Below are 25,281 nucleotides of genomic sequence, written 5' to 3'. Positions count from 1 at the left end.
AAGAGGGAAACACAGTATTCTGGAACATTGATTTCAGTGTTGCTAATGACTAAAGACCTTGGGTTGAGCATTCCGTGAAACCCAGTGGAATATGGACCTAGTAACACATGGAAACAAGGAGGGAAAAGAAAAGGAGATAATGTGACCTTCCTTTCTGAGGGAGAGGAGGCGGAAAATTGCCCTGGTTGCCATGGTAAACTTTCATCCCACAGAGAGATGTTGGCAAACAGGCTGTACCTCCAGTGCCGAGTGTTTACAGTCCTGTGCTGTAATTATCTCTCACTGACTGGCAGAATTAATCAGAGCCTCTATGTTAATTAGCCTTGCCGCAGTCCCCAAAACAGGTGGTGGGAAATATGCAGATCTATGCAGAATTTCAATGCTCCTCATAACCAGGGTTAATTACCTGGGAACTTTCTCTGGGTGGCCTTTCTGGAGTGAGCCCTCGCCGCCTGCCCCAGCATCGCCCTCTCGCCCTGCACGCGACCTGGCAGCGGCGCCGGGCTTACCGCCCTTGAAAGAGCAGAGGAGGAGCCCCGTGGGCCCAGGGACCCCGCGGGGAGGCGGCAGCTCAATCCAGGCGGACCACCCCATGCAGGCCCACACAGCAGGCCACAGGGCCAGCGCAGAGCGGGCGGGAGACGCGGTCCCGCACCCTCCTTTCCAGGGTGGGGGGTTGGGGCGAGTTCCGTTGCTTTGTGAGGGACCATATTATTTTTTTCTCCTTAAAAATTATAATTGCAGTTTTGCTGGCAGTGGAACAAAAAAGTCTGAAAACTTAATATGTAAAATTAGGAAAATAGGAGGAGTTGTAAGAAAGGAGAAGAGCGAAAGCAGAAAACTCATGACTGAATAAGTCCGCGTATGAAATAACTCTTGAAACATGGAGCTGAGTTCGCTTCCTTTAACGAGCGACCTGGAATCTCTCTGCTCTCCCCCTTCAGTCAAAATCTAATGAGGAGCCCGGGGACGCACAGCAGCCCAGCCAGCCCTCGCCGCAGCCGCAGCCGTCCGTGCCGGCGGCCCTGCCGCAGACCCAGCTCATGCTGGCCGGAGGGCAGATCACCGGGGTGAGTGTCCCTGCGCGCGCCGCTGGCCCTCAGGGTCGGGTGGCCCCTGGCGGGGGCCGGGCAGCAGCTCCGCGGCGGCCGGCGGGCACGTGGCTGGGCCTGGCACTGGCACTGGCGTGGCTTTCAGGAACTTTCCGCACCGGAGGCCGCTCTGAAAAGGGAATTTTCTTTAGTTTGCAGGGTGTCTTTTCTAACAATTGCAGATGCTCTGGGGGAAAGAAGGGCTTTTTCAAGCCCATGTTTCAGCTGTGGTTTTGTCATGGGGGGAGGTCGCTGCCTGTGGTCGAGACTCTTGCATGGATGAGATTGCAGCTGTCAGTTTGAGTTATGACATCACTGAGGAGCAGAAGTTTAAGGCTGGCTTAGTGCCTGCAAAAGGAAAATGTTGTGAATGACTGTGTGGTGTTCTAGAGTGAATCCTCTCCTCTCCGATCCTGGCTCCGCAGTCCACTGCCTCGGCCGATCACACCGTCCCCCGCGCCTCGGTGGGCCTTCAGCTCAGTGGGGGCGTTAATAGTACCCAGGCCACAGAACAGCCACAAAGCGTGAGGGAGATAATGTGTGTAAAACTCACGGAGCGGCCCTGGCACATAGCATTCAGTAACTGTCCTATCTTTTCACTGGTGATAAATCAGCCTGCGTAAATATCTTGAGCGTAGACCTTCTTGGCTGTCTCTGCTCTAAGACACCGTTTAAAATGTTTTCCAGTGCTGAGAATTTCCTTATTAATTGTCTTGGCGAGGGGTTTGGGGAGTGGTAGGGTAGAGTTAGTTATTATTCAGTTTGACATCAACCCACAAATTTTTTTTATAGCCTTCATTTTCATTTGGCAGTGGAAGGCTCTTTTAAGAATTATTCCAAAATTGTTTGCAGAACCCCATTAGTAGAGATCAGGAGATGTTTATGTATTGTGTGAAACCTCTGTAAGCGTCCCTTGAAGGGTGCGGAGTTTGGAATAGTCTGCCTCGGACCCTGCCCTGCAGGCGCCGGCGGCGCTGGGCCCTGTAGGAGGAGGCTGTGCCCTCAGGGGAGCCTGGTGCCCGCTCCTCCTCAGCCTGCAACCCTGCGGCCGCACCCCCTCCTTCAGCAGAGCCTGTCACCAGGACGGAGTGCGCTGGAGGGCAGGTGCACCAGGAAAGCACGTTTAATCTGCTCTGAGTGCATTTCCTGTGTCACTGCTGCAGTTTGGCTTTGGGTGACGGGTGTCTATAATATAAGAGGCACTTGGGATTCCAGGTTTACGTGGCTGGAACCTCCGTCAAACCTGGGCATTAGGAGGACTCATTTGCATATGGAGAGAGTGGCTGTTGCCACCCGTTTCACAGAGATAACATGTCAGAAAGGAGTGTGAAGTTGCAGAGACCTGCTGCTTTCAGTGGCTGAAAAGACTGCGGGGGAGGGGCTGCAGGGAGCCGCGGGAAAGGAGCACACGGAGCGTGTGGCCTGTGGTCCTCTCTGCAGATGGAGTGGGGACGATGGGGTGGGGCGCGGGTCCTGCCAGCAGGGAGCAGCCGGGCCTTGTCCGCCCCTTCCACGGTCGGCCCGGCGTCCTCGGTCCTCATCCCTCTGACTGATCACCTGCTATTCTGTTGGGTGTAAATTTCTTTTCCTATCCTGTCAGCAAGGATTCTTTTGTTGTTGTTCTTCCTTACTAGTTAATTACCTTTTTGCCTGAACCCTAGGGCCCTGGACAAGCTTGGGCGGTTAAGTCCAAAGCGAGGTCCAACATTTTCATTTGAGCGCCCTGCTCATGATGATAGCCTGACCCCTGCTGGCCGTTGCAGCCGTGGGCGCACCGTGTGCGGCTGGCGGCCCGGGCCCCAGCGCCTGCGTGTCCCCCTTGAGAGCCGTCGGCTTGCCCAGAGGCCCTCTCCCGGGCCCTCTCCAACTGCGTGCCCTGATTCCGTGCAGCTCGCTCTGACGCCGGCCCAGCAACAGCTGCTGCTGCAGCAGGCGCAGGCCCAGGCGCAGCTGCTGGCCGCCGCCGTGCAGCAGCACTCCGCCAGCCAGCAGCACGGCGCCGCCGGGGCCACCATCTCCGCCTCCGCTGCCACGCCCATGACGCAGATCCCCCTGTCCCAGCCCATACAGATCGCACAGGTGAGCTGGCTCGCGCGTGGGGGCGGGGCGGGGGGGCGGGGGGCGGCTTTTCTCCAGCAGCCAGAGCAAGCCCACCCTCCCAGAGCTGGTTGGGCCCACAGAGGCCCGGGGATTCCAGGTCAGTGGGGTGGGTGGTGCCAGGGCTGCTGAACCAGAAAGGAGACGTTTGTTTGCTTATTTGAGTTGTGATATTATAAATATGTAAGTGATTATTTGAACTACTGACTGTTTATGTTAAGTGACGATTCTTGAATAATTAGCTGGCGTATTTCTGAAGCAGGGGGTTACTGTCGTGGTTTTAATCAGCTCCTCATGGCAGCCCTGGGTGCTCTCGCGTGCCTCGTGGGGAACGCGGCTGCCGCGTGAGAGCCGGCGAGTCATTCCTGTGGCAGAGCCATGAGCTCGGTGCAGAACTGCGACAGGGCATTGTTTGGCTTCATTTTTTACATTTTAGGGCAGAGTAGCTAGAGACAATACAGTTGTATTTAGGAGACAGAGACAGTACACGCAAGGGGGAAAGGTGAACGTGGCCCTTCACCTCAGGGACAGGAAGAGAGAATAAGCAGCCACATTAGTAACACCCGTGAGGCATTGTCACGAGTCTAGTGCCTGATGGTTGTGTTCACCCCCTGAAAGGCCTCAGAAATGGACCCCAGGGGTAATGTCTAGCGTGAGTAGACGTTGGAACGAAACAACTAACTGTGAGCGTGAGGAATAGATGTCAGACAAGTCTTGATGACTGTTAGTCTTTATCAAGACAACGTTTGCACTTTGGCCTCTCTCTTCATGACCAAGTAACTGTTGTTAGTGCCCGTGCTATGAGACCCTGCGTTGACATTATTTTAATCAGTGGAAGCACACTGAAAATTTTCAATCCTCGGCCAATGTAAGGTGATATTGATAGGTTATGGATCAGATTTTTATATGGATAACTTAAAATTTTTTTACAGTGATTTCTCAGTTCAGTTCAGTAGGCTCATGCCAAATGTCATAAATCATTATAGATTTTTAAATTATGCAAATTCAGATAGCACTCTCAGATTTTACTTAAGAGGAAAATCAGTCAACTATTTAAAAACTCAACACTCTTTTCTCACTCGATTTTTAAAACCCACATTGGTCTCTAGATGTTTAAACACACAGCTCTGACCACACATTCTGCAGGCATTTTAAGCAACCGTTGAAAATCAGGCTCAGCGTAAGTCATGACACAGCACACACGAATAGACACAGTCCCTGGACGGGCGCCGGGGTCTGGGCCCGCCCTGGGGGCCCGCCCGATGCTGCACCTGCGAGGGACCTTGCGGGCAGGCGCGCTCTTCTCGCAGAGCCTCGAGCCCACATGTTCATTCTGTCGTTGCAGGACCTGCAGCAGCTGCAGCAGCTCCAGCAGCAGAACCTCAACCTGCAGCAGTTCGTGCTGGTGCACCCGACCACCAACCTGCAGCCTGCACAGTTCATCATCTCCCAGACGCCCCCGGGCCAGCAGGGTGAGCGTCCCTCTGGCCCAGAGACCGTCCGTTAGGGCAGTGTTGTCGTTCAACTGCGTTGACCTTTAAACGCGGTGTTCATGTTAAGAGCATATTCAGTCATGCGCACCACAATACTGAAGGCTGTTCTTTGCAGCGTCCACCTCTTTAATCCGCAAGGAGAGGCCGGGAGCTCGGCCAGCAGTCCAGGTGGCATCGCTTGACCTGCTGTGCACAGATTGAACCAGTGGCTCCTGGTGTTCTGATAGTTTCTTGTGGGAGTGTGGTCACCGCGCATGGGCTGAGCGTTGAATGTACATGCCTCTGACAATCACTTGGTTTCTTTTGAGGTTTGAGAAGGGGGAGGTATTATATGAGAAGCTGTGCACATTTTGTGAATTGTAAGAGCCATCTTTGCGACCTTTTGTGGGGAATATTGTGTCAACAGCACAGTTGCCTCACGTCTGCGAAGCTGGTTAATGGCGGCAGCGAGGGCGTCAGGGCAGCCAGGCTTCGGCCGTGGGGACACGAGTGCTTCCCTCCAATTCCTCGCCATCGTTTTGTAGCCTTTTTTCTTGGCCGTTCCCTCCAGGGTCTTTTGTTGTAGGACTATCTGCCTGTTCACTTAAGGGGAGTGCGCTCCCCTCGTGAACCAGACGGTCCGCTGGCCCTGTGCGCAGGGCTCCGTGTGCGAGACAGAGCTCTCGGGAATGCCCAGCGGCTTCTCTGCTGTCGCCCGTCCCGCCCGGACGTAGAGGGGCGGCTGGTCGGGGTTCTTTAGGCCACGCTGAAGACGCATCATTCCCAGCCTAACATGTTGCGTCTTCGTGCCTAAGTTGTGGTAATGAGATTGAACTTCAGACAAATAAGACAGTAAGAGTTTTAAGACCAATAAGACTATCAGGTCAGTTGGAAATTTCCACTTCACTGTCTTTTTTTTTTTTTATCCATATGTTCAAAGTAGTCCTTGATGTTTCTAGCGTAGCGTGTTGTGTTTTAACAGGTCTCCTGCAAGCGCAGAATCTTCTAACGCAACTACCTCAGCAAAGCCAAGCCAACCTCCTGCAGGCGCAGCCCAGCGTCGCCCTCACCTCCCAGGTCGGCTTCTCCCGCGGTGCCACTCTCTCGTCCCTGTGCTTTGAAGGGGCTTTTGGGCTCTGCTGAATTAAAACACACACACACCACACACATCACACAACATCCTAATTAAAAGAACCCTGGTATTCAAAATCGGACCAAAAGCTCAAAGCTGGGCTTATCAGCTTGATAAAGCAATGCTACCAAATTGATGCAGTCTCTGAAAACCTTCAGGGAGTCCCTATTTTCTTACATGTTCATGAAGAGCACCAGTACTGGTGGTGAGTGAGGGCTCGGTTCTGGCAGTTTGACCTCCACCACGCTGCCCGAGAGGTCGCCCCTTGACCCGGACGCCTGGTGCCTCCCGGAGAGCCAGCGCCACCCTCGGCCCTTTCACAGAATCTGCAGAGAAGCTCTGGCTTCTATGTTTTCTTTCCTCTCGATGTTCTGATGTTGCTTTCGCTCATTTCTACCTGAGTGCAGCCACGGAAAAGCACCAGTGTAGGCCCCGCGAGGTGGAACGCTAGACCAGGCGTGCTCCTTGTCCGGCTCTGCGGCTGAGCTCGTTTCCCTTCTGGGTCTGCACTTCTGCACCTGTCCCCTAGGTGACGTTCTGAGCAGGTGGCCCTGGAGGCCCTCCAGGCTGACCCTGTCTGTAGTCTTGGAAGTGTCCTCTTCTTATTAACACATTACCAGGTTGCACAAAACTCCACATCTGTTTAGCATAAGAGCGCTTGCCAACTAGGAACAGAGGGTAACTCTCTTAACCTGGTAAAGGCACCTACTAAAACCCAGCATCATAAAGAGTGAATACTTCCTACTCACCCTTGTACTGAAGGTCCTAGCAGTGTAAATAAGACAAGAAAAAAAAAATGAAGGACGCAGGTTAGAAAGGAGAAGTAAAACTCTTGGTTGATAGAGTGCGTGATCGCCTATGTAGAAAACCCTAGGGCAGGCACAAAGGCCGCTGGGGTTGATGTGGCTTTAGTGAGTATGTGGGGTACAGAGTTGATGCGCAAGAAATGAGTGTGCTCTCAAGATCATTTGGAAATTGAAATTAAAAAAAATTTATAGTACCTACGGATAAATTTAACAAACATTTGTAAGACCTTTACATTGGAAACTACAAAATATTGCTGAATGAAATTAAAGGAGACCCAAATTAATGGAGAAGACCTACCGTGTTTATGAATCAGAAGACTTGGGTGGTTAAAATACGAGTTCTCTCCAAAGTGAATCGACAGATCCCACACAATTCCATCAGCACCCAGCTGACTTTTCTGTTAGAAATTGACACGCCCTCTCTGACATTTGCGTGGAATCGTGGCGGGCATAGAGTAGCCAGGTGTTTTTGAGAAGAAAGCGGAAGGACCACCTGATGTCAAGAATTGTTTGTTGTAAACGGCAGCGACAAAGACTGTGATGCTGGCGCGCAGGCAGAGGCGGAGTGGAGCGGAGCGAGGTCTGGTGGGCCCAGCGTCTGGCCGACCGACTGTCCACACTGCCGCCACGGTCCCCTTGGGAAAGGGGGTCGTCTGAGCGGGTGGTGCCGAGACGTCGGCCGGCCGCGGGTACGGACAGGCCCTTACCCTCTTCCTCACAGTGCACGAAGGTTAATTTGAAGGGGGTTGAAGACATAAACTTCTAAAAGCAAACTTAGGGAAAGTCTTCGTGTCCTTTGGCAAAGTGATAATTTCTTAAACGGGGCTCAAAAAGCACTAACCATCAAAGAAAAAAATTGATAAATTTTTAAAAAAGGAAAAGCTTTTGTTAAAAAAAAAAAAAGCTACAGGCTGGAAGAGTATATTCTTAAAGCATATCTGGTAAAAGACTCGTTTCCTGGGTATATAAGAACTCATACAGCTCGGTAATACGATAACCCGAATTTTTAAAAAGGAAGGGTGTACAAAATACTTGAAGATCCCTTCACCAAAGAACGTGTGTGAGTGCCAGGCGAGCCTTTGAGAAGGTGCCCCCGTCACTGGCCATCAGGGAGGGGCGAGCGTCACGGCTCGCCCGTCAGAGCCGGCGGAGCGGAGGAGGCTGGGGCCGTGGCAGCGGCGGCTCGAAGGAGCAGCAGCCAGAACGTCCCAGCAGCCGGTGGCTGCACGGTGATACGGGCGCTTTGGGACACGGCTTGGCAATTACTTTCTTTTGAAGATTTATTTATTTATTTATAGCACGGGGAAGGGAGGGAGAAAGAGAAGGAGAGAAGCATCAGTGTGTGGCTGCCTCTTGCACGCCCCCTTATTGGAGACCTGGTCCACAGCCCAGGCCTGTGCCCTGACGGGGAATCGAAGTGGCGACCCCTTGGTTCTCAGGCCAGCGCTCGGTCCACGGAGCCACACCAGCCGGGGCAGCTTGGCAGTTTCTTACCAAGTTAAATATCCTTGTACCTTCTGACCCAGCAGTTTTGCTCCTGGAAATGAAGTCATTTGTGTCCACCAAATGCTGCATATGAATGTTTGTAGCAGTTCTATTCATGATCACTCCAAACTGGGAACCACCGAAATGCCCGTCAGCTGGGTGAATAGATAACATAGCATTTGGCATATCCATGTGATACACAGCAGTAGCAGGAAATGTGCTTTGTTGCAGTCAACGCCATGGATGAATTTCAGAGGCATTGTGTGAGAGAAGGAAGCCAAACATAAAAGACTGCCTGCTGTATGGTTCCGTTTATAGGACAGATCCTACCAGGGTTGCCAGGGGCTGGGGCTCGGGTCGGGGCGGACGGAAGGCTCCTGAGTCTCAGTTGTGGTAGCAGTTAATGCGGTCGTCAAAACACTTCAAGGTGCGCACTTTTAAATGACACTGTCATCGTGAATGTCCTGAGTATAAATATAAGGCTGGAGTTTTGAGACGAGCCTACACAAGTGCCTCCTCCCAGCCTGTTGCTCTGCGCGGGGTGGCGGTTGGGGTGCACTGGGCCCTGCGCGCTGAGCTCCGCTCTGCCGCCTGCGGGTCTGGGCCAGGCCGGCCTCGGGCTCCCGGAGCTGGGCTGCAGTGTCTGTCACCACCGCCCCTAAAAAGGACCCGAGCAATTTCTAGCCCTTTATTATTTGATAACAGGCTACCTGAAGCCTGGAAGCAAAGTGGCAGTCTGACAGCCGAGCCAGGCAGCGCACAGCCACAGGGGTGCCTGATGTGGCGGGCCCCACTTGGGCTCCACACAGGGGTTAAAGACGGCCCGCGTCACGGTGTCGTGTCCGGGAGGAGCGTGGTTGGCTTCCCCCAGGCAGGGCGGTAGGGCGGAGCCTGCAGGACTGCGGAATCCGTGGCCTGGCTTTCTGGGCCGCGAGTTCAGCTGGAGGGGGCGCACTCCTCCTGGGGGCCGAGTCGGGGGGCGTGGGCTCGCTTAGTCTGCAGGAGGGAGCGCGCGTCCCACCCCCGCGTGCGGCCCCAGCCTGCGGTCGCTCGCCCGCCTGGCACCTGTGCCCCGGGAAGGTTGCCGAGCCGCCACAGTGCTGTCCCCCGGGATGCTCGGCAGGGCGGCTGCTCGGGGCTTGTGTTTGCGTAATAAGGACATTTCACGTTTCCAAATAAGCTATGGATTTCAACAGTTAAATATTTTACAATGCATAGAAGAAGATATATTAAAAGAAATTTTATCCAAGTTAGAAATAAGTGACAGTTTTTCCAGATTTGAAGCAACAGATATTAGAAAGGAAAAAGTTTACCTTTTTTTGATCATTTAAAACTTACATACGTTGAAAAATGAAAGGAAAAATCAGATTAGAGAAATTTGCCTTAATACAACACAGAATTAATCGATAACATTTGATGAGCTGTTTAAGGAGGAGAATGAGAATATCGTTAATTTATAGACGGGTTCAGATGTAAAACTAATTCGCATCACAGGGGATACAGATGAACACCCACGCGGGGAGATTCTGACTATGCGACAAGGGAGCTGGGGCGAGGGCCCCGGTGAAGCGCCCTCTGCTCCCTGAACGAGCGGGTGCTGGGGACGCCAGGGCGAGGGCCGCGCGCGAGGGCCGCGCACGAGGGCCTGCCTGGCGCTGTGGGTCGGGAGGCCGAGCCTGCCTGCCCCGCCCACAGCGGCTGCAGGGAGGCGCTGTGACGCCATCTCAGAGCTCCAGTTCCGGAGGCGGACAAAGAGCCAGCCGCAGGGGCGCTGCCAGTGTCCCTGAGGACTGAGCGCCTGCCGACGGGACGTTGTTAAAGGAGCCGTGACAGCGCTGCCTCGGCCAGCCCTCGAAGACGACGGTCCGCAGGGCGGGCCCGGCGGGGTGGGAGTAAAAGCACTGCGTGAAGCAGGGACGCCGAGTGCAGGATTATGTGTGCGCCAGTTATGGTTGAGAGTGACCGTGGAGGTCTGCGGAATTGTACACTCGAAACCTGTATCACTTAATTAGCCAGTGTCACCCCAGTAAGCTCAGCAAAGAATGTGGAAACAGAGGAGGGGCCTGGAGGTGCTGGCGAGCGGGGGGTGTGGCCGACGGGCGTGGCAGCCGCACCTTGGCGAGAGCCGCACTGCGCCGCTTTGACTGTGCCTGACGGACCCTTCCAGTGTCTTAACCGCATGAAGTTTCCCTGGTCGGTGCGTCACCTGCCTTGTCACTGAAGATTTGAAAAGTGTTCCACTTTGCAGCGATCGTTTACCAATGATGTAAACGTGGTGCAACAAACTAAAAAACAAAGGAAAAATGTAAATCTGTGGCAGAAAACTCAAAAAAAAAACCCCACAAAAATCAAACTACTACATTATTTAAACTGTAAGTGATTTACTTTTCCCCTTAGAGTCATTTTCGTAATCTTATAATCTCATGTCCCAAGTTGAAGATACGACAGCAATGAACAAGGAAGACATGGTCCCTGCTGTTTTGAAACTTGAAGTTTAAGCTGTATGGTTATGAAATAGTTTCTTAAAAATGAAGATGAATCTATTAAATGGTATAAAATGTGCATATTCAGACCATCTGAAAACCTGAATATACTGGGTTTTAGTTTTAGGTAGTCAAATTCCTGACACATGCTTGCATTTTAACCTTCCCTGTGATTATGGCGGACGTAGTTTCACCCTCTGCTTCTCTCGGCCAGCATGACATTGTGCCTCCACCTGTTACGGGCCCTTCAGAGTCCTCCCCCGCTAGAGCTGTTGCCTTAGGTTGTTAACCTGCTGCCCATTGCAGCTGCGACCTAAACACCGTACGTCTGCTCTTACCCTCCCGCCCCTTCTCCAACAGCCAGCAACCCCGACACGCACAATAGCCGCAACCCCGATTCAGACACTTCCACAGAGCCAGGCGACACCAAAGCGCATCGATACTCCCAGCTTGGAGGAGCCCAGTGACCTGGAGGAGCTGGAGCAGTTTGCCAAGACCTTCAAACAAAGACGAATCAAACTGGGATTCACTCAGGTAGGAAGAGCCCGCCCTCAGCGTCGAGCCCACCTCGGCCTCCTGTGACTTCCTCCTGCGTTGATGAGGTCGGGCCAGCGCGCCTCTTTGGCTATATAGGTGCACGGTTTCAGTTAGGTTAAAACCTTCCCATTCCTCTCCGAGCCCAGGCGTCTGCAAATGCCCGTATGCCAGTAAGTGGGCGGGAGCGTCAAAGGCTGTGTTGGAGGCGGTGCGACCCTGCGGGGGGCTCTGGGTCTGGCTCCCAGCACTGCCTGTGCGAGGGCGGGGGGTCCTGGGCACAGGGCCTCTTGGGGAGCGGAGGGGCTGGAGGGCTCGCTTGACACAGTTCGCCCGCAGACACACGCACACACATGCACATGTGCCCATGCCCACAGATGCACGCGCATGCACACACGTGCACGCGCGCACCCCCTCCACGCACACTCGCTCGCAGACATACATGCATGGACATGCACACACATGCACACTTGCCCGCAGACAGATGTGCACACACGAACCCAAACGGAAACTAATCAGTGAAATAGGAGGATGAAGATGAAAATCCAAATTCATCAAAATCCAAATCACCATTGTTAATGCCACGTAACGGGACGTTGGAGGCAGACCGCGCCGAGTGATTTGAACAGGAGTCACCGTCCGTGGTGCCGCCACCGGCTTCATTGCTGTGTGGTTGGCCTGTGGCAATACCGCTGCTGCAGCAGGGAGAGAATTAACCTGAGTATTTACCTAGAGTGATACGAGACCATAAGATGAAAAAGCCACTGAAGTATAAATTGGATTGGGTGTTTTTATGGAACAGGAAAAACCAGAGAACGTAATTACCGTTTGCCATTTAAGCCGCCACTTAAATCCTGTCCCACTTCCTTTGTGTTGAAAGCACAGTCCTGCACGGCCGGCTCGGGCGGGTCAGAAGCCAGGCGGCCTCCCTGCGTGTGCTCTGGGCGTCGCTGAGGGCAGACTTCTATTTCTTATGTTTCTTTGGAAGTTTATTTTTGCTCAAAGAAGTGAATTATATGTTAGGAACATAAAGTTTTTAAATAGATACAACTTTAGATAAAATGCAGCTATGTATTTTTGAGGAGTTTCAGTTGTGAAGAAACAAATTACCATTAGGAAAGATGGAAACATGTAATGATCTGGCTTATTCTTAAAATGAAAGCTGAAGACACAGCTGGACGGATCGGCGCTCGTTAATGAGCTTACGGAGGGGCCGGGCGGCGCGGTTCGTGGGGCCCGGGGCTCGGGCGGGAGGCGGCGCGCACCGCGTGCCCGGACAGTCCCCAGGAGACTGTCGCCTGAGCGATGTGCCAAGGCTGGGAAGGCTTTTAAAGCCTCACACGTTCACGCAGACAGCGGTTTGCCTTTCTGTGGCTCTTGACCCCCGTGGTGCCAGCACTGTGTCTGTCCGTCTGTCTCCCCCGTGAAAGAGCTTCCCTGCGGTTCGCTCTTCTGCTTTGCGGTTTCAGCCTGCTGTTTGGTACGGCTGTTCCATATTTTTCAGGGGACTTGGACACAGCAGTGGTTGTATTTCCCAGGCTTTGACGGTGTGGATTGAAGCACATGTTACTGGTGCAGGGCGCGAAAATCCCCTTTATTTTACGTCATATACCTCAGTCACGGTTCAGAGCCTGCTGCGTGCTCATTTTATTTACACACACAACATTCATTTTATTAGTTGAAACAGAAAGACCCCCGTTCTCTGCGTGAACACCGGGTTGCTGGGTGTTTGGACTCCCTTGCTGGTCCCAGAAGGTTGCGGGGGGTGTCACCTAACTGGGGGTCCCCGGGTGGGGCTGTCGCCCGTGGGGCCACTCATCGTCCCCAGCCCCGGTCTCCCTTCATTTTTCCTTTTACTTTTTAAAAAGCTTCATGGGACCCCGTGTGGTTCGGATTATTTATGAGTCAGCTGCCTCCCACAGCGACCGCGGGTGGGAGGGCGCCAAAGCGCTGGGCCACCGCCCCCCACCCCACCCGGCGGAGGCGGCATGTCGGCCTGGGCCGCCGCTGCCGTTCGGTTAAATGACGCAAAGGCGGCGCGAGGCTGCGCTGTGAGCCTCGGCCGGGCCCACTGGCCGTTCGTCGCCGCAGTTTCACGCCAGTGACGGCCTGGCCGTCACACAGGGCTGTGCTTATTCTGCTCTGATGTGATTTTCGAACAGGTATTTTAGTTTCCGTTTACTTGTCATTGTCGTTACTTCTCGTAGAAAGACATTAGAGAAGTTTGTGAAAAACTTCTTGGAGCAGCATGAAGTGACAGTGCCACGTCAGGCCGTCTTCAGGGCGAGCGCAGGCCTGGTGTTCAGAGAGCTGCAAGGCCTAGTTGGCCCCAGTTTTCTAGAAGGCTCTAGTTTAAACAAAGTGACCGAGACACGAATGCGTGTGAGACCCAAGCACAGTTTACTGTCTGACCAGCAGGCGCCGGTGCCTCTTTGCTGACTAAGTGGACAGGGACGTCGCTGCAGGGAGGCACCTGTCCTCAGGGAGACGTGGCGCTCGTGCCCTGCCCGCTCTCCTGGTCCTTTCAGTTCTGTGGTAACTGGACGGAAGGCCCTGCGTGTCCACCTGTGTCCCAGAGGCAGCGGTGGGCAGCCGCCAGGGCGCCCCGCAGGGCCGCAGGGAGCGGCCTGTGGCTGCAGTTCGCAGGACGGCCCCTGTCCGCGGGGCACTGACCGCTGAGGGATGGGGGTTTCCTTGACTGAATTCATTCGCATCTAAGTAGCCACGCGTGGCCAGCGGCTGCCCCACGGGAAGGCCCAGGTGTAGATCAGGGGAGGCCTACTGTCCTCTCGGTGCCTCGCCCTTCGGTTCCAGCGTTTCTCCTCTGTTAAACTCTTTATCAGAAGTTGCTTCCCAGTAAGACAATGGAGTTAAAGTATCCTTTCCGTTCCCTGACGACCACCTAACACAGGCGCTAATAAGCAGTGTAGTGTCCAAAAGATGGCTCACAGAGGACCAGAGGCCTGGGGCGGCCCGTTCGCAGGACGAGCTGGCGGTGCTGGGCGTGGTCGCCCCACGGCAGAGTCGGCGCCGCGGCGCTTTGGGCCGGAGCGCTGCCTCCTTACCTGCCTCTAACCCGACGGGAACGAGAGGGCGAGTCGTTTCAACTCCAGGAGCTCCTGCTGCCTGTACAAAAAATAACTGTTAAGATGTGGCTTTTCCCAGCTCTAACAGGAGAGATTCGGCTGGAGGAAAAGTGCTGTGTACATTCAAAGGTTATGGGCTTATGGAGAAAGACGTCTTTGTAATATATTCAGGGGACCATTGTTCTGTTGCTAGAAGGTTACTGAGTTTCAGTGCCCATGAAGGTTTGACTAAATGGGTCAAACTTCTCTACTGTGAATTTCTATCTCCATAACAGTTATAAAAGTCGTCTTTTAGAATACCTGTTTTTTGTAACCAACTTTGAAATCCAAACGAAGGGTGAAAAATAGATTTTTTTCAATGCTCCCCAAGATACTTTACAGGAAGGAAAAAAAAGAACTAGGCATCATTTCTGGATTTTAAAGTGATTTATGGGAAGTTTGGTTATTACAGAAACATCTGAAGTTACTTAGGTGGTTTCATCTGTTAACCCTGAAGGTGAGACAGGTAAACTGATTTTTAAAGAGTACTTAAATGGCTTTGGTTACACCAGTTATGGGGCTTGTTGGACTGTCAGCACCATCTTTTGAAGCTTAGCAGGAATACTTGAGAATCTTGCCCGTTACATAAGGTGTCAAGAAGAGATTGAGAGCACAGACTGGGGACAGTTTGGATTGTCATTAGGGGCGGGGCCTGGTGTCCTCATTGGCATGGGGTGCGCAGCTCAGGGTGGGTGTTGCCCTGGAGCCTGCAGAGGGAGCACGGGGGTCTCCGCCTGGAGGGTGCTGCGGAGGGGAGCCCTCGGCCTCAGTGAGCCGACTCCCTCCTCTCTTGGCCCCACCCTCGTGTTCCTGCGCAGGGCGATGTCGGGCTCGCGATGGGCAAACTGTACGGGAATGACTTCAGCCAGACCACCATCTCTCGCTTTGAAGCCTTGAACCTCAGCTTCAAGAACATGTGCAAGCTAAAGCCCCTCTTGGAGAAGTGGCTCAATGATGCAGGTGAGCGAGAACGGCCTCGCTGTCCGCGGGCATCTTCCGGGGGTCGCCGTGCATCGGGGCGTGCGGTTCACATCGCGCTAGTGGTGCTGCAGAATCGTGAAGTGTGCCAGCCTTGGAGGGTCCGTGTAAACGATGCTCCGTAAATCGGAGCGCTGATTCGTGTAAATAGTGAATGCAGTGCACATAACCGGCGACAGCTTTTAGCCTTGGAATAGTTCTCGCGTTTGAGCCAGGGTTGAGGGCTGTCAAAGGCAAGAGGAGAGAAGGCCTGAGCATTCAGATAAACTTGAAAAACAAGTTTATTGATTTTTACTCAGTGATTAGAAATAAATTTGTTCTTGATAATGTTTCTGCTTGTTGCTAAAAATGACCGCATATTTCACGCATAAGAAATTGAGCAGCTAGTTTTAACTTGCATGTTTTTCGCTGAGGTTTCCTTTTGGAAAATTTGCAGTTTGAGGCATAGAATCACAGGCCATGAGAGCGGGAAGGAAGCGTGCAGACCCCAGACGGTGGTTCTCATTTAGCTGGGAATACAACCAGGTCTTTGGAAAAAGCAGCCCCGCAACCCCCACCCTGGACAACCTGCGTCCACGGCCCTGAACCGTTGCTGAGCTCCCCGGGTGAGAGCGCCCGCTCTGCCCGTCCTGCGTCCCCGCCCCCGCCCCCATTTCTGCAGTGTGGAGGGGCGCCCCGGGCCAGCTTCGAGAGGCCGGGGTCCTTCCGCCACTACAGGACAGAACCTGTTCCAGCCTCTGGGAATTTAGGGGTGTTTCATTGGCTGGTTTTTGGAGAGGTGTTGCCCTGGGTTCTACTAATAAAATGATAGGTCATTTACAAGACAAATATTAAATGTTAAGTAATTTCCAACGAGCTTTCTTTTATCCATAGAGCTAATAAATAAATAAGCAAGCAAAACCAAAACAGGACAGAACTCAGCAGAGGTAGAGCCATGTCTAAGGGCAGGGAGAGTCCAGTTCCGCCTTCTCGGGAACAGGGGTCGCAGGGCAGGGCTGACAGATGCCAGCGAGGGCAGCAGAACCTGGGGCAGCGGGGTTTCTTGTCGGTCGGGAGAACCTTTTCATGCGCACCTGAGGCTTGGAACAGTTCGGTCGGCTTTGTTGTGGTGGATTTCAGTGTCTGTGCTACACGGATGGGGCGCGTGAGCCCCTCTGACCCCTGCCTCCCCCTTCTCAGAGAACCTCTCATCCGATTCTGCGCTCTCCAGCCCCAGTGCCCTGAACTCTCCAGGGCAGGGGATTGAGGGCCTGAACCGTCGGAGGAAGAAACGCACCAGCATAGAGACCAACATCCGTGTGGCCTTAGAGAAGAGTTTCCTGGAGGTCAGTGGGGGCTTCCCTTCTCGTGTGCGTGTGGCTGTCAGTGTGGTGCTACGCTGGTGCCACGGCCCTGGCTCGGGCGGGCGGGCGGCCGTGGAGGGAAGGAGACCGCAGACAGAACGGGGGCCCCCGGGGCTCCGGGGAGAGCAGGCTCCCGGCCCTGGAGCGCCCTGCGGGACAGGCAGCAGCTGCCAGGGGCCCGCGGGGTGAGTCCCAAGGCGAGTCAGGGCCGACAGGCGGTTGGTGTGGCCCAGTTCTGGTGTCTGTACTTGCAGCCGCAGTCGGAGACCTGAACACCACGGGCCCCAACGTCAGGCTGTTGAGTTCAAGTTAATTCAACAGATATTTGGCTTTTTTTTTTTGTACCAGGGAATATCACAATCAAAGCCTCCAACAGAATGTTGACTCTGATTCAGAGAGGCTTGAGTGCAGGGGCGGGAGCACTGAATCAGGAGCCTAGCGTCCGCCACTTAGGGGCTGTGTCACCGGCCAGCCACTGAGTCCTTAGGCTGAAGTGCCTTTCCTTGGGAACTCCCTCCTGCCAGGCCCACAGGCTTACTGCCGGCCCGGTGACGTGGTCCGGCTGCGGCCGTGTGCGTGAGGCACTGAGAAATCCTCGGGTTCCTGCCAGCTCGAAAGGCTGCAGTGGCTGTTAATTCTAGTCAAGATGAACAGCCCTTAAAAGGAAACAGTACACTTAAGGATGACTTATTACAATGCCTTTAATAAACTCGTGTTCATTGGGACATCTGTCTCTAGAGGTTTGGTTAAAGGCGGGGTGCTGTGGTCGCCCGGCTCTGCATCTGGGCCCGCCCGCCCATGGGCCTACACGCAGGATGGCGGGCGCTACGCCAGCAGTTCAAAAGTTATTCCAAAGGCCGTTTCCCCGCAGAATCAAAAGCCTACCTCGGAGGAGATCACCATGATCGCTGAGCAGCTCAACATGGAGAAGGAGGTGATCCGTGTGTGGTTTTGTAACCGCCGCCAGAAGGAGAAGAGGATCAACCCCCCCAGCAGCGGCGGGACCAGCGGCTCGCCCATCAAGGCGGTTTTCCCCAGCCCGGCCTCGCTGGTGAGCGGGGAAGGCGGGGGGTGGCAGGGCGGGGGCGGGGGCGGCACACGGCACGCAGCTGCTCAGGCACGTTTTCGGTTTTACAGCTGACCTGTTTGGTCCATGTAGTGCATCAAACAATTCATTGTGTGTCTGTCCATGCTGAATGAATGTATATAGATTTATATTTTAGGTGTTATCAAAGCAATTAAATCTCACATTAAGCCAAGAACTCATCGATCTTTCCTTTTTAAACTGAACATTTCAATTCTTTCCCATTTCACAGCATTTCCATTGTTCTCTTCTCTGGTGTAGCTTTTTAGGTTACTCTAATTGTGGGAGTAAATTTGCCGCTGATTATCGTTATCTGAAAAAATCATTCCTTGCTTTTTATTCATGTTGAGTTCTAAAGTCCAATATACTAAACTTACACTGACATGAATAAGGGACAGTCAATTCGCGGGTGGCCTTTGTTCAAGAAGAGCTCTGAACTTGTGTTAAAACTGCCCCCTCGAGTCTTGGTGCTCAGACCTGAGGCCTTTCACTTCGACCCTCACTGTTTGCATTAAAATCGTACGGCCACCTTCCTAGACTGAAGGGACCCAGGTGCTTGTGTGGCACCTTGGACCTTTAGGGTGATAGCAATGTGACTCCACAGGGCCAAGCAGGACCCCAGCTGGGGAGATGGAGTGTGCGTCCCCGGCCCTGGCTCGTGCGGCGGTTTCGCTCTGTTTGCGCATCGCTCTGCACCGGGAGGCTTTCAGCGTCAGGCTGGCGGCGCGCGCCGGCAGCTGAAGGGGAGGCCGTGGCTGCCCAGCGGGGGTTTCGATCGCCGAGCCCGCGAGGCGGCGGTTAGGGAGCGGGGGTCGTGGGTACAGCATTGCTCTGTGCAGGTGGCCATGTGGTTCTGTTCGGGATTTATTTTGCTAGAATGAAGACAGTACTTCTTCTAACACTGCAGAAATGTTTTATGCTATTTCAAAGGGAAACTGCAGTTTTTAAAAAATTTGTTTTCCATTATTTCCATAATATCATTTCATTAAGAACAAAAACAAGACAATCTTGCCCCCTCTCCCAAGTCAAAAATTAAACAACAAGCTGAGATTTCACTGATCCTGTTGAATAGTTTCCTTGTTTAGGTTAAGGTGGCAGTTAGTGTAATATTTCTTACTGACTAGGTTACACTTGACTCAATATTATTGAAATTGAGAGATTTTTAAATCATTTCTTTCTAAAACCTGGGCAAAGCCGTGTGTCTTCAGGAAGCGCCCTCTTCTGATGGCGACCTCTCAACACATGCCGATTGTTGCGAGTGTTTACAGGCCAGACAAGCCCATAATATGGACTTAGAAAATTGTTAAGTTTTGGCTTTTAAATGCTTCTGCCTATTTTCATTTCTGACCTCTAGGTGGCAACCACGCCCAGCCTCGTGACCAGCAGCGCGGCCACCACCCTCGCCGTGAACCCCGTCCTCCCTCTGACCAGCGCCGCGGTGACCAGCCTCCCCGTCCCAGGTGAGAGCCGCACCAGTGCGGGGGGCGGGCCGCTCGAGGGGCTGCTTCCCCTCAGCTTACACGTGCGAACCTGGGCTCCGGAAGCTCGGGCACAGTTTTGTCAGGGATGCTTTCACATGAAAATGTCATCGTTTTTGTTCTTCCTCACCTCACTTTATCTTCTCCGTTACTTCCAGAGCTGCCTTTCCAAAAACCCGCTTCTTTCTAAGTGACTCCTCTTAAAAACCTTGACTAACTGCAGCGTTTTGCCCCCCAGACAGCACCCACAGCCACCCCGGCTCCCAAAGGTGACTTCCCATGGACCCGGGCACCCTCCAGCTTCCCTGTGCCTCGTCCTCAGTGCGGGGCGGCGGCCAGAGGGGGCCTGCGCGCCTTTCCGGAGGCACTGGAATGACCCGGCTGGGTGGCCCTTCCTCTTGGATGTGCTTTTTAGCTCTCCCAGGGAACCGTTCGTCCCTACCTGCCCGTGTTATAAAGGGTCATCGTTTTATAATTTATCCTCTCTTTGCCAGTAGACTTTGCACTTCTCAAAGATCTGAATTTTTTTTTTTTAATCTCTATTTCTTGCTTAGCGCCTGACGCACTCACTATAAAATAATAGATAAATGTTTTTCCTCTGTGGCCGCCTTTAAATAGCAGATTTCCCAAATACATTTAAAATCAGCAGCAGGTCCTCAGACGCTTTTTAAGGTCATGTGATGTGTGGGCGCTCTGCGGGTGTCCGCCGGGCTGACTGAGCGCTAGCGAGGCACTGGGTAGGTTCTGCGTCTGCACTTCTGTTTTGCTTCATAAGTGCTTTGGCTCCGGGGCCTGGCCATGATGTCAAAAGGGAATGAGCGTTTTTATATCGCTAGTAAGTTTAAGTATGACTTTTTTCCTTTTCCCTATTTATCTCTCTGTATTAGTATGGACTCAGACATTCTTTTGTATCCAGCAGGTTAGAACTATATCCCTCTTTATTTCAGTGTTAAAATTGTCCCAGAGTTGGTCAGTGGGAGTGCCTTCCGCTGGCCCCTGTACCCTTTCACGTGTCCCTGTCATCCTTTGAGTGGGTCCTTATTTTCTGACACAAGATGTTCAGGCTCACTTTTGTGTGTCCCCAAGGGTTCCCAGTTCTCCTCAGGGAGGAAAGGCACTTCGAGGCCATTAGACACACTCACTGATGCTGTGGTATTGTTTCTGGGGCAGCCGTCCCCAACCTTTGTGGCACCGGGGACCAGTTTTGTGGAAGACAGTTCTTCCACAGGCCGGGGTGGAGGGGATGGTTTCGGGATGACTCAAGAGCGATACCTTCAAGCTCACTGTGTGCTGTGCGGCCTGGTTCCTCACAGGCCCACAGGTTGGGGACCCCATTCTAGGGCATCTCCGCGGAAATAAGTGTGCACACCCAGGCGTGGGCATGTGTGTAAGATGCACAGATGTATATACAGGCACATATACTCACCCACACATCTGGATCCATTTTTATTTGTCTCGCTGTCCAACACCCTGCAGTTCATTCTTTCCTAAGCTGTGGTCCTAAAGCGGGTCATCTCTATAGCAACACTAGGTCCGCAGAAGGGACGGTGGGTAGGGACTGGGCTGGGTCCCTCAGTCAGGCAGCCCGCCCCCGACCCAGTCCTGCGCACTGGCCCGTCCTGACCTGACCGGCCGTCTCTGCAGGCACCACCGACGCAGCCGCCGCCAACAGCACAGCAGCGACTGTGATATCCACCGCGCCCGCGGCAGCCCCGGCCGTCACGCCCCCCTCTCTGAGCCCCTCCCCGTCCGCCTCCGCGTCCGCCTCGGCCTCTGAGGCCTCCAGCGCGGGGGAGACCAGCACGACGCAGACCGCCTCCACCCCTCTGCCCTCCGCGCTCGGGACCGGCCAAGTGACGGTGACAGCGGCGGGGCTGCAGACGGCCGCGGCCGCCGCGCTGCCCGGAGCCACGCAGCTGCCGGCCAACGCCAGCCTCGCTGCCATGGCCGCCGCGGCGGGGCTGAGCCCGGGTCTGATGGCCCCCTCGCAGTTCGCAGCTGGGTAAGGGCTCCTCCCCCCGCTGTTGTGCCTGAGAGGCCCCTGGGAGGGCGATGGGGACGGAGACCTCCCATCGCTGCCCTCAGTGCAAGGGCCCCCACAAAACCTCCCGCGTGGGCGCTCTGCAGCGGGCCGTTGTGTGGCAGCGCAGGGACGGGGCGGGCGGAAGGGCAGGAGTCGTGCCTGTGCTCCCGGGTGTGGCACAGGCAGCAGCACCACCCTGCCCGGGTGGCGGGGGGCCGGGGACACCCCCCAGCTCTTGCGGGCGCGCTCCCTGCCCACCTCGCTCAGCTGGCCGCTTTCTGATTCTCCAACAGACGTGGGGATGGCGCGGCAGGTTCCCAATTTCATGTTCTCAAACATCAGAATTACTCTGCAAAGATGCTCCTTTCTCTGGCATTTTTCTTTTGGAAAGAGAGAATGAGATACTGCAGAGAAGGGTCAGAGGGGCCGCGAGGTGACACAGGGCCTCCAGTCTTGTTTGCTCTGTGTGCCGCACGCCGTCGGGGATGGCAGACGCTCCCATGTGTGCCCCTCGCCCCGTGGCGCAGCGGGGCACTGACCGCCTGCCCGCCCCTTTCGCTTGCAGAGGTGCCTTACTCAGCCTCAACCCAGGGACCCTGGGCGGCGCGCTCAGCCCGGCCCTGATGAGCAACAGCACACTGGCGACCATTCAAGGTCAGTACGGCCCTTCTGCTGGGAACGGGGCGGGGTGGGGGATGGGTCTTGCCCACTAACTTGAGGCCCAAGAAAACATCCTTGTAAAAAAACCACGTGGAGAAGTATAGGGGCCGGTTTGTGATTTCAGACGGGAGATACACTTGTTTGGTGTACTGTAAGAAACCAGGGCTTTTATGCTGCTATTTATTTTCTGAGGTGATTAGACTTGGGGGCAGAATTTCCCCAATGAGCTTATCCCAGACCCTCCCCTGGCAAACCTGACCCAGTGAAACCCCCGTCCCCACCTCCACCCGGAGAGAGCTACCTGTGCTTGAGAAGCTTGCTCCCTGGGGACCCCACCCTTGCGGCACGTGCTCTCGGGCGGTAATGTCCTTCCTGCGCCGGCCGGGTGCCCTTGGCCTTGGTGTGCTGCCCAGTCTCAGGTGCGTCCACACCCCTCATTCGGCCCCTCCCAAGGGTGCGCCTTGGGAAACCCCTAGCTTGTATCTGAAGGTGCGCACCGTGACATGGCTCGGGGAGGCGGTTTGAGAGGCGTCCCTCTGTTAATCAGAGAGTGTTTTTTCTTAAAGTAAGACAGTTTGTGACTGAGGGAGAGTCCTAGAGGCCGAACGCAAGCCAGGAGCCAGCCCCGGTAAAGGGGGGCGGCGCACGGCCGACGCTTCTGCAGTGTGTGCTGTGGAGCAAGGCAGCTGCGGGCGAGCCCCGGCCGCCGCCCGGCCGCCATGCACCACGCTGGCTTCCGCGCCACGCAGAACTGATGGTTCGGCCTGTGGAGCTCCTGTCATGTCAGCCCAGGGGTCCTCGTTGGGACCGGGTTGACGAGAAATGACTCTCCTCACACCGCACGGGGGCTCTCCCATCCCCGGTGGCAAGCAGGACTCCAGGAGACCTAGAGCCGGTCTGTGGCCTAAGCCTGGGGCCTGGGGAAGCTCCCAGCGCGCGGGGTCCGTGGTTGCGGGCTCTTTGTGCTATGGTGGCCAAGTCGGGGACGGCCCCTGCCCTCCCTCCGGCTTGCTCTGTGGAGTACGCGAGAAATTAACCGAATTTTTAAAGCCTGGAGGAGCCTCCAGATCTCCATGTGGAGGTGTGGTTTTATGGGTCCGGAAGATTTCGAGGGGTTGTCAGATAACAGGAGAACTTAGTAAATGAGAGCACCCAATTAGTTTAAAGAAAATCCGGCTGATGACGTCTTCACAGAAAATTCTTAGGTGTTAAAGCAAGTCCTAACCTGAGGGTCCCTCCATCTCCCCTCTCCTGCCGCAGCCCCCACGCTCCCTGCCGTCAGGGGGGGCAGCGGTTTGCCTCTGGGAGAGCTCGGTCACACGTTACACTTGACCGGTAACATGTCATTTATTTTAAAACTAACGCCTTTTGAAAGACAGTTTTTCATCTTGTGTATCCAACCATAAAGTGCTCAAATTTTTAATAGTGCCAGTTTGATTGAGAAGAGCTAACTAGAGTTTAATGCAGTAATCACTAGAGCTGGTTATTTGAGTGGAGGTAGTTTAAAATCAGTGATCTTCACTAAAAACAAAGGCCCTGGATTTACGGGTGCGTCTAGGCTGGTGACCTCAGGCAGGGCTCTCTGCCAGAGGCGCGACTCTGCGTCTGGTGGGTCAGACAGTCCCCCGCCCCACCCCCGCCCCGTGCAGGATCGCTGGGCCACTCGGTCCTTCGGGCTCCCTCACAGTTAGCACAGAGCTGTCATTGTGACAGGGCAGTGCTCGGCGCTCGGCACTCGGGGAAGGAGGGCTCGCGGAGGGCCACCCTGTCCCAGTGGGCCCTGGGGGGTCAGCCTGTCGGCGTGCCCTGGGCCTCTCCGGGACGGTACTAACGCTCTCCTTCCGCCTGTTGGGGGTCTGTCCGTAGCTCTTGCTTCTGGTGGCTCTCTTCCAATAACATCACTGGATGCAACTGGGAACCTGGTCTTTGCCAATGCGGGAGGAGCCCCCAACATCGTGACTGCCCCCCTGTTCCTGAACCCCCAGAACCTCTCTCTGCTCACCAGCAACCCAGTTAGCCTGGTCTCTGCCGCCGCAGCCTCCGCGGGGAACTCTGGGCCCGTCGCCAGCCTCCACGCCGCCTCCACCTCTGCGGAGTCCATCCAGAACTCTCTCTTCACCGTGGCCTCTGCCGGCGGGGCCGCCTCCACCACCACCACCGCCTCCAAGGCCCAGTGAGCGGCCGCCGCTGCCCCTGCACGAGCGCAGTGCCGTCGGGCCCCCCAGCGGTGGCCTGGCCGCGGGCTCCCTCTTGCCTCGGGCAAGGGAGAGGAGAGGCAAGGAGGGGAGACACGTGCCGGAAAGGAAGGGTGGAAACCGGACAGCATTTGCCTAATTTTGTAATAAAACACTGTCTTTTCAGGATTGCTTCATGGATTGGAGAACTTTCTAACGAAAAATTTAAAAAAAAAAAAAGCAGAAACAAAAAATCAAAAACAAAAAATAAGTGAAAGGACTACTTCCTGCTTATCATTTCCAGCAGTCAGGATGGCAGTGAAGGTGGGTTACCATTCCAGTATAGGAAGGGGATTTCTCGTTTGTCTAAATTCCTTTTTTTCTTAAAAAAATCATTTTTATGGGTCTGTTGTATAGGCCATTAAGTCCTAACAAGGTGTTTATAATAGTTTCGATTGTGTTGGGGGTTCCTTTCTTAACTGGTACAACTTAGGCAGGCCTGTGTTACTGTATCTCTATTATTGTTGTTGTTGTTATTGTTTTTATATATATATAGTTCGGACATGTTTGTCTCGCTCCTGGATCCTGTTTCAGTGAGCTCCCACGCTGTGGGGAGGGGTGTGGGTCGGGGGAACGTGCGTTCTTGACTGCGGAACGCTCTTGCTGGTCTCCGTGTCCCTGATGACTCTTACAGAGGTCCCAGAAAGCTGTTTCCTTTTGCCACTTACGCCAGAGGCTCGGCGCAGCAGCCGAGGGCAGTGAGCACGAACGCCCGCTCCCCACGCCCCCGCAGGGCGGTGCCTTCGGGGCACTTGGCAAGGGCAGCCGCGCCTGCTGGGCTGTGCCTCTCACTCTGATCTTGAAGGACCCCACACCGGGGCCCCGGGCGCGCCGGCGCTGCTCCTGCCTCCCACGGGGCGCACGGGGCGCACGGGGCCCAGGCTCCAAGAGCAAAGACTACTGCAGACACCTGCCCGGGTGGCCCTCCTGACTCCTAATCTCCTGAGAAATGCTCCTACTGTCGCTGTGTGTTTGTCTGTTCCACTGTGTGGGAGGTCTTCGTCCAGACTTCTTTTAACTTGCTTGGCAAAGATCAAACTGACTCGTGGAGATCGGGACCCTTTTCCCTGCGGCGTCCTCTGAAGGAGCCCTGCCAGACGGCTCTCTGTTGGTGACTGACCTCCAACAGACATGGTGAGCGGGGGCCGAGGTCCCTGTCCCTCCTCTCCTAGCCACAGACTTCCTTGTCCCCAGGGGGCTTGGAGGTCTGTCTCCCTGAGACGGCGCTGTCCTCTGAGGGGTGAGGCGCAGGCGCA

General features: G+C 54.5%; 1 protein-coding gene across 1 annotated transcript in view; it reads left to right on the top strand.

Moving 5' to 3' along the window:
* POU2F1 (POU class 2 homeobox 1) overlaps positions 1-25,281 on the top strand; it is a 101,740-nt gene extending 76,459 nt beyond the window's left edge. Inside the window, exons 5-16 of the mRNA XM_054587817.1 lie at positions 945-1,070; positions 2,982-3,170; positions 4,534-4,660; positions 5,643-5,737; positions 10,927-11,100; positions 15,044-15,185; positions 16,383-16,528; positions 17,418-17,597; positions 18,985-19,090; positions 20,753-21,110; positions 21,697-21,785; positions 23,658-25,281. Of these exons, the coding sequence (XP_054443792.1) occupies positions 945-1,070; positions 2,982-3,170; positions 4,534-4,660; positions 5,643-5,737; positions 10,927-11,100; positions 15,044-15,185; positions 16,383-16,528; positions 17,418-17,597; positions 18,985-19,090; positions 20,753-21,110; positions 21,697-21,785; positions 23,658-23,968 (2,043 nt within the window). The 3' untranslated portion in view covers positions 23,969-25,281. The remainder of the gene's footprint in view (positions 1-944; positions 1,071-2,981; positions 3,171-4,533; positions 4,661-5,642; positions 5,738-10,926; positions 11,101-15,043; positions 15,186-16,382; positions 16,529-17,417; positions 17,598-18,984; positions 19,091-20,752; positions 21,111-21,696; positions 21,786-23,657) is intronic.

Source organism: Pteronotus mesoamericanus, unplaced genomic scaffold (genome assembly GCF_021234165.1).
Source record: "Pteronotus mesoamericanus isolate MK-2021 breed Mesoamerican mustached bat unplaced genomic scaffold, CSHL_Meso_final scaffold_1186, whole genome shotgun sequence".
NCBI classification, from domain to species: Eukaryota; Metazoa; Chordata; class Mammalia; order Chiroptera; family Mormoopidae; genus Pteronotus; species Pteronotus mesoamericanus.
The sequence above is the reverse complement of the archived record's forward strand: the minus strand, read 5'-3'. Positions and strand labels throughout refer to the sequence as shown.